Source organism: Crassostrea angulata, chromosome 8 (assembly GCF_025612915.1).
Source record: "Crassostrea angulata isolate pt1a10 chromosome 8, ASM2561291v2, whole genome shotgun sequence".
Lineage (NCBI taxonomy): Eukaryota > Metazoa > Mollusca > Bivalvia > Ostreida > Ostreidae > Magallana > Magallana angulata.
The window spans coordinates 29,025,755-29,034,444 of NC_069118.1; the positions used below are offsets into that span (position 1 = coordinate 29,025,755).

An 8,690-nucleotide genomic window follows, 5' to 3' on the forward strand; every position below is an offset into this window, starting at 1 on the left:
ACACACAGATGAAAAGTGTCTGGATGTTATTTTTCAGGTGTGAGCACGCCCGAAATGTGAATAAGCAAAAGCGGTTGGGGGGGGGGCTTAGCAATTGTAGAAAAACAATCACAGTAGTTCGAAAAAAAATGTTTAGAAGCGACTGGAAAGTAAAAATATCCCACATACACTAAAAAATACCTTTTTAAATTATGTGAAATTTATCAATATTGGATGGGGGTGAATATCATCCGATCTAGGAAAGGGCGCTCTTTTCCATAAATTCTGCATAAAGTCGAATGGAAAAAATCTTTTGAACAGAAAGGGTGGTGTAAAGGGCATGATCCTGACAGTGGTAGAATTAACTACTTTTTCTTATTGTGTTTATCTGTGAATATACAGGTTAAAGTTTAGTTACCGTGGTGATTACTTCAAAAGAATAATTCAGTGCTGCTACTATAATTGCATCAATAAGTTGTACAATGGATCATGATTAAACAAGATTGTATGATACGTTACTTCTGATATTGTTTTCAAAGTTCATTACTAAAATATGACAATTTAATAATTTCTACTCGATGTTGGTAGATGCTGATAACAAAGTGCTGTATTTTACGTTTATTAAACAAATTTATTCACAGTAATGATTGTTGACGTTGCGTATGCGAAACACGACGTCATGATTTTCCTATTGAAAAAGCATCACTGCAAATGGGCAAAAAACTCTACTTAGAATAAGCGTATAGCCATAAAATTTTAAATTTGAGAACTTTAAGATGTGTTTAATTCAATTATGTAAAAATCTAAAAATGTGAAAAAATGTCATAAGCACCCTGTTCTCATGGGTGCAATCATATATATATATATATATATATATATATATATATATATATATATATATATATATATATATATATATATATATATATATATATATATACCTTGCGGATTAATGAAAATGATCGTCGTTTTGTTTTTCAGATTAATCCGTACTATGCCAAAATGTTGCTTCAGGGTCACGACTGGCAAAAAAGTTTTAAGACTCGATTAATATTAACGAACAGTAGGTGTATATACATCTACAGCTGTGTCCAGATATTTTTTATCCTCTCTCTTCTTAATTGTTTTTTTTTTTGAATTGGTAAGTAGATAACGCGGTTTTAAATTTAATACTTAAGTTGTTTTCTTCCTGCATGAATACATTACTTTATTTATGTAAAAAATCATACGTTTTCATTAATGTTGGTTTTATTTAACAGACACAAGAGGAACCCTCACAAGTTATTGTTCCATTCCAAGGACATGCCTGTTTTCAAACAGTGAGTGTTAAGCCGTGGGAAGTGAAATACTGATCATAGTACTTTATTAGAGAAAAAAAAAACATTCATATATAAAAATCATTTCAAATGTTGTACGTTATTTTGTTTAACATGTAATTAATATCAAATTGCAAGAGATTAAGATTTCCCAATTTTTAAAGTGTATTCATTTGTGTTATGGAATTTCAGTAAATAAATCAAAAGAGAGCGAGCTCATCCTAGTTTTATGGCCCAGGGGACTTGCATTTGAAAATATGTAAGTAAGGTATGAAATGGTAACTTTTGAGAAATGTATGCTTTTTTCACTGCTTTGACTGTTGTATGCCTTTAAGATCTTATGTAAAGAAAAAAAAACATTTCATTTGTCCTCTCAGGAACATGCTTGGGTGGGCCAGAAAGAGTGTATTATCGACGTGCAATGAAGCGTAGTTTTATCAAATGATTAGCGGAAGGAAATTAAGACAGAAAAACCAGATTTAAAAAATACAAAACCCTATTTTTATTTCCTGTTTCCATCGGTGCTTAATATTTTAAGCATTGTGAAAAAATTGAAATACTTCTGATTTAATAGATTGATCATTGTGATTTGAAACATTAATAAACGCATACATTTTACGAATAGAAAATTTCCTACATATATATAATATGGCTGCACGTGCGTTTTTAGTGGCGTTTCGGAGTTAGAAAATTGATCATCGACTGATAATAGGAAAACGAAAACCGATAAAAAATGAATTTGCTGATATGTCCTGATTGTAATTAGTATATGTATAAAAATAGACATTCCAGTAGTTTTTTCTAGTCAATTAAGCCAAATTTCAATGAAGAAAAATACGTACAAAATTTGCTAACAAACGACATAAAAGGGTACCGCGTTATTTGGCCTCATGTTAAATTTCACCCCTGACGACGAGACGGGTAAGGTTGTATTAGGACCTTGACGTCGCATTAAATAAAGGTCAAAATAATCAAATTACAAATAAACATGTGTACGTGTTGTTCGCATATATTTTTGAAGTTTTCTTTCTTTACAATCGATGCATAGCATGCGGGTTGAAAAACCCCAATCATCCGGGGGACAAAACCAAACGGTTTCATTTTTCTAAAAATTCCCGTGATGCCCTTCGGTTTGTTTTTTTTTTTTTCGTTTGTCCAAAAAGAAATTATATTTATTTACTTTGAATATTTCTAAATTTGTGAATAAGACTGATTCTGCTCGTGTAAATAGGAGAAAGTCCATAACTTTCTAAGATAATTGGTTTGTATGGAAAAAAATTGATGCTATTATAACAAAAAAATCGGACCAAGCAGCTTTAACATGTTATTTAGTAGATATATCTTGTTTATTAAGATTAAAATTTATATCCCATTTGGGTTATTATATCCCAAACCGGCTATTATATCCCAATTGGGAGAGTGGTCCCAACCTGTTAAGTAGTAGATATTTTAATGATTTTTTTTTCAAAAGTACATTTCAAATTGGTTATGTAAGGTTGAACGTTTCATTTTATATTACAAAACTAAATATACTCAAAACCCCTGGTGACGCTATATTTGTGCTCATGGCGCATGAATTAGCAAAGTGTATGAATGGGAAATTGAATGTAACAGATTTTCAATGCAAACATAAGGGAAAATATACACTGAATGTAAATGTAAAATTGTTAAAGTAACTGTGCCTTTTTCATGTTTTCATTTTATGCTAATGGATAAAAACATTCTAGTGTTCAAACGTTTGTGTATGTCCGCAACACACTCTAGTATTCTAACTTTCAAATTTCAGCAACAATAATTTTTTAAATGTTTGTGTCATTCTTCCCTATATAGGAGTGTATAAAATCCCCATCAATTAAGTATAAATTGCAAGAAAATATTTCTACCTTCAAATTTCAGCAACAATAATTTTTCTAATGTTCGTGTCATTCTTCCCTATATAGGAGTGTATAAAATCCCCATCAAATTTGCATCAAAATTAAAAAGAAGCATACAATCCTGCAGATATGTGATTTATCATATCATTGTGGTTCCTTTACTTGTGACTTAAGGTTGGTGAACATAATTTTCATGAAATATTAATTTTAATCCTTTTTTACAGTTTGTATTATTAGAGCATTAAAGTGTTTTAATAAATTTGTTTTCATGATTTTAGATTTTAAAATATAAAAACCTTGTACGTTTTTTGATGAACCACAGTAAAGAGAAAACCAACGATCATTCCGTCATGCAAATTTCTTTACTTTTTGGCTTGTTATCTTTAATTGGTAACGATTTTAGTTCAGGTATGTTTTTTATCTATATTTTCATATAATTATTTTTCTCAGATGACATTTGTTTAATTCAACTTAAAAATAATGTAACTATACAACATTTTCTTTCTTTGATAAAGAAGTAATCAGAAATTCATCAAAATCTTGTATCATGTCATTGCACACCGATGGATGTGGAAATCGTGGACTGATGTGGCAATGTGGCAACCGTAACCTATCTGAAATACCTGAGCACATTCCATTGAAATATAAAGGAGAATTTGTGACATTAGACCTATCTAAGAATCAGTTTACAAGAATCACAATGGAAACTTTTCACAATATTGACCCACGTGTTCGATCTCGCATTACATCTATTTCATTACGGAATAACCCTATTAGATATATAGGAAACTTTTCTTTTCAGTGTCTTTGGCGTTTATGTGAATTGGATCTTTCTACATGTCACCTTCAGAGGACGTCTTTTGAAATAAACTCCTTTGGAAATTCCCTTCTAAATCAATTAAAAATATTAAGACTGCATAATAACTCATTTCGTGGCAATGGATACCCTGATACTGCTATTTCGAAAGCGAAACTGTTAGAAAACTTGACCCTCGATGTGTTTGGTGGTTTTACTTTCAGTTCATATTTTCAAAATTTAACGAAACTAAAGAAAATTGAATTCATCACCGGAAATTCTAAATTCCATCTAACGAATTCCACTTTCCGCGGGTTGATAAAATCTCCTATAGTAAACCTGGAAATGATTTTTAAATTCAGGGTATATAGTGATGTCAGTGACGATATCTTTTGTTCGTTTCCATTTCTGAAAGCGGTGCATATTGAGTTTGGAGGAATGTGTGATTTGAATGTGGTATTAAAATCTTTGAAGTGTCTTCAACATCGGACAATGGACCGCATTGTTGCATACAACAATAATCCAATGATTGCCAAAAATGCAGTATATCTCGATAATGAAAATTGTAAATACCTTTTCAATATCTGTTCCAGAAGAGTTGAACTAATAAAGAATCGTATTGTGGGAATTTATGACAATCTTTTGAGCACAGTCATGGGTCAGTGCATGGAATACTTCGATGTTTCATCAAACAGGATTAGAGTTATCAACCCCTGGTACATGCTGGATTTTTTGACACGATATCCAAATCTGCAGGTCTTCAACTTTAGCTCAAATGCTGATCAATGCAATTGTGAATCTCCCGGGTATAGCCATCGCCCAACACTTGCAGCTTTGAGAATGATCGACTGTGAAAACGATAAATTTTCACAAATTGCTTCAAATATGTTTGTATCCAACGTTTCAGGTAAAACATATCTTAAAAAGAGAGGGTTAATGGCATTTAAGATTTCCGAAAAAATAAGAGTGTTACATTTTTCCAAAAACTATTTAAACCGATTAACATATCCTTTACCTTTTGATATCTCGCTTAATGCCATGAATTTAAAAGAATTGTATGTAGTTCGTACTAACTTCCCATGCAAATACATGGCACCCATTCAAACTCCTTTCTTGGAGATTCTCGACATTTCCAACAATGACTGCAGCGAAATGAAAATGCGAATTTTAATGTTTGCCAAGAAACTACGGATTTTTGTGGCATCTAATATAAAACTAAGCTTTGCTGGTAGTTTAAAATATGGAAAACTTTTCCGTGGTGTTATGAGCCTTTGCAAAGTTGACTTAAGTCGCAATTCATTAATATATTTGCCACCAGCCATGTTTAAAGATCAGGAAAATCTTTATTAACAGCGAATTTTGATTATAATCTGTTTTCAACAATTCCTGTTTCAAATTTGAGAAACCTTACTCGCTTGTATTTACGTCATAATAAAATTCCATTCTTCACGAGAACGGATTTTGAAAAAATATCGACATTGGGAAAGTCTGTTGTTTTTATTGAAGGAAATCCGATAAATTGCGAGTGTACAAACATTTTGTCACTGAACTGGATGAAAGAAAATCAAGACAAGTTTGGGGATTTGAATAAAACTCTATGCATCAACCAAAATGTGTTCCTGTCGAACTTTTTTCAGGAACAGACATTTAAAAAGTTTGAGTTGATATGCCAGTCAGATGTTTGGTTGTTAGGTTCCTCATTTGCATTGGTTTTTGTTATAATCATTTTGCTTACTACAGCAGCTATTAAAAGATATCGTGTTCATGTTGATTATATTATTTTACGCATGCGCAGTCGATGGAAAGGGGTTATGTGCATGGCGAATTCTGAAAAGTTCCGATTTGATGCTTTCGTCACATACACTGAGGAAGACTACCAACTCGCCTGCATTACTTTTTACCAAACTCTCGTCCGTCTTGGTTTCAAAATCAGTATGCCTGATAAAGACTTTTTACCCGGAATATCTGAAGCAAAACAACTACTTCAATGCATCGACTAGAGTCGAAAAGTTGTCATTATTGTCACCGAAAATTTTCTAGAAAACGGCTGGAACTCGTATGCTGTGCAAATGGTGGTTACTCATGCTTTTCACAACCAAAGGGAACGGTCGATTATAGTGATAATTAAAGATGACATTTCCATCGAGCGGTTGCCGCGAGACCTGAAATATATTTGGTGGTCCATTGTCAGCATAAGATGGCCAAATGGAGACGAGACTATGGATAAATTCTGGGAGGAGATCTGTGCTGCTTTACGCCCCGATCCATAAGAATGATGTCAATTTTTTTTCAAATTTATTTGTGCATGATAATGCTATAAAATACAAATATGTTTGTTTTTAAAATGTCAATTTCAGTACTATATTTCCTCCTCTTATCTAATAAACGTTGAGAAAATCTTAGTATCAGAATTTGAAGTGGACTCTCTAACAAACCTTTAATTGTCATCAATCCGTTGTCTATTTTTTTTTCTTTGTAACATTTTTAATAATCACCAGAGTCACACAGGTCACGTGTTATTAAATACAGGATATTCATGGGTGAGTCACTGTTCACTGTTTGTGAATGTTTGTACAGTCATCTAATATACTTTCTACTAATTCTAATTTTGACTTGAATGTTATGCAGTTTACATCTTTATGGAAATTGAAAGTTTACCTTTTGACAATTCTTAACGAAAATACACGTAACTGTCAAAGAAATACATGTTAAATTATTATAATTATTAAAATCGATAGGAGGAAAAATAGCAAGATTTCTCAGTTGACATCTCTCTCTCTCTCTCTCTCTCTCTCTCTCTCTCTCTCTCTCTCTCTCTCTGAGGAATGAAAACGAATTTGTTTACATACTCATGGAAATACATGTAATGTACTAGATTCTAAATTGTTAAAACCACGTGACCTCCGGAATAAGTCTTGCCATGAAGCCCAACAATCGAGGGATTCAAAGTTTAACAAAGAATTATATACCGAAAATGATTAAAAGTCTTTCTAGCTCCTCAAGAACTACAATAGTACAATTTGTGAGATTATTACGTATGCAAGCATCATCAGATATTTTTACTAACAAACAATTTCGAAGAATGAAATCTTAATTTAGTTCATATCAACAATAATTTCATAAATAACAACTCGCAGATGGTGTGTAACTTCTTTCTGTATGTATATATATACCCCCCCCCCCAAAAAAAAATAATTGCAAGATTAATATATAAACATCTTTCCTGTTGCTGCTTCCAGCCCTTAAAACGTTTATATATATATATATATATATATATATATATATATATATATATATATATATATATATATATATATATATATATATATATATATATATAAAAGCAGTAGATGTAGTTATTGACATTTCATTGAAAAGTATTAAGATAATAATAATTATTAAATAAAAGTCAAATTGAAAACAAATGGTTATTAATATGTCTTTTTAAACGATTATCATCAAAGAATTTACAAACTGTTACTATTTTTTCTTGGACTTAATTTTTTTGGTTTGCTTTAAAATAATTATATTCATTTAATTATTAAAGAGATTTGATAGCATATGATTTTCGGCATAATGATTGTGAAAACTTGTTAAAATAACCAACATTGTCAATGTAACCCCCCCCCCCCCCCAAAAAAAAAAAACCCCAAAAAACCCCCCAAAACCCGGAGATAGTCAAATAGAACTCGCTAGACATTATAAGGCACATACACTGTAACATTAAGGGTGTTTCATTCAATCAGAATTATGCCTTAAATCTTTATTTTTATTCCCACTGTTTGAAAAAAAACAAACATGTAGGGACCATTTCTTCTTAATACAACTTAATTTTACTCTGGAAGTGATTAGCTTATAACACATTAATGGTCGATTGGCGGTTGTACATCGTTTTAAATGTAGACTATCAAGATACATACTATGTATATTTACACATACAATTGTACACAAATCTCTGTATAATAAATAAATTGCCTGCTTATTTACTTACTTATTAATTTATGTATCTTATATTTGTAACTTTTTATTGATTGATAATTTATTAATTTGAAAAATATTTAATTACAAAAAGATCTGAAGAAATAAGTTCCTAAGAGTAATCAATGGTATTTGATAAACTCTGAGGAATATTGACAGCGTTTTGTCGCAATCGGAACAAAAAAAAGTCAGAGGACCTTGATTAATCATTTGACTGACCAATGCTAAAGACTAGGTAAAAAAAACCATCAGTCTGAGATAAGCGGTGTGAAAGGGACTTATGAAAAAAAAAATGTTCGGACGAATTAGGATTTGTTCGGACGAATAAGAATTTGTTCAGACGCAAGTAGCTATTTGTTCGGACGAATTAGGATTTGTTCGGATGAATAAGAATTTGTTCAGACGCAAGTAGCTATTTGTTCGGACGAATTAGGATTTGTTCGGATGAATAAGAATTTGTTCAGACGGAATTAGCTATTTGTTCGGACGAACTATATATATAGGATTTGTTCGGACGAATAAGAATTTACTCAGACGCAATTAGCTATTTGTTCGGACGAACAAGGATTTGTTCGGACGAATAAGAATTTACTCAGACGCAATTAGCTATTTGTTCGGACGAACTAGGATTTGTTCGGACGAATAAGAATTTGTTTGGAGGCAATTAGCTATTTGTTCGGAAGAATAAGTTATTTGTTTGGAAAATATAACTAGGATTTTTGCGGACGAAGAAGTTATTTGTTTATA

At 31.5% G+C, this 8,690-nt stretch overlaps 1 protein-coding gene across 1 annotated transcript; it reads left to right on the forward strand.

Annotated features, from left to right (window-relative positions):
* Nucleotides 1-3,695: 3,695 nt before the first annotated feature.
* On the forward strand, nucleotides 3,696-5,367 carry LOC128161263 (uncharacterized). The gene has a single exon (XM_052824517.1). It carries the CDS (start codon nucleotides 3,717-3,719, stop codon nucleotides 5,313-5,315), a length of 1,599 nt encoding a protein of 532 aa, XP_052680477.1. The 5' UTR covers nucleotides 3,696-3,716; the 3' UTR covers nucleotides 5,316-5,367.
* Nucleotides 5,368-8,690: the final 3,323 nt, after the last annotated feature.

Bases quoted from the DNA above. Each gene is read 5' to 3' on its own strand.
- LOC128161263 (XM_052824517.1), top strand. From the start codon at position 3,717: ATGTCATTGCACACCGATGGATGTGGAAATCGTGGACTGATGTGGCAA.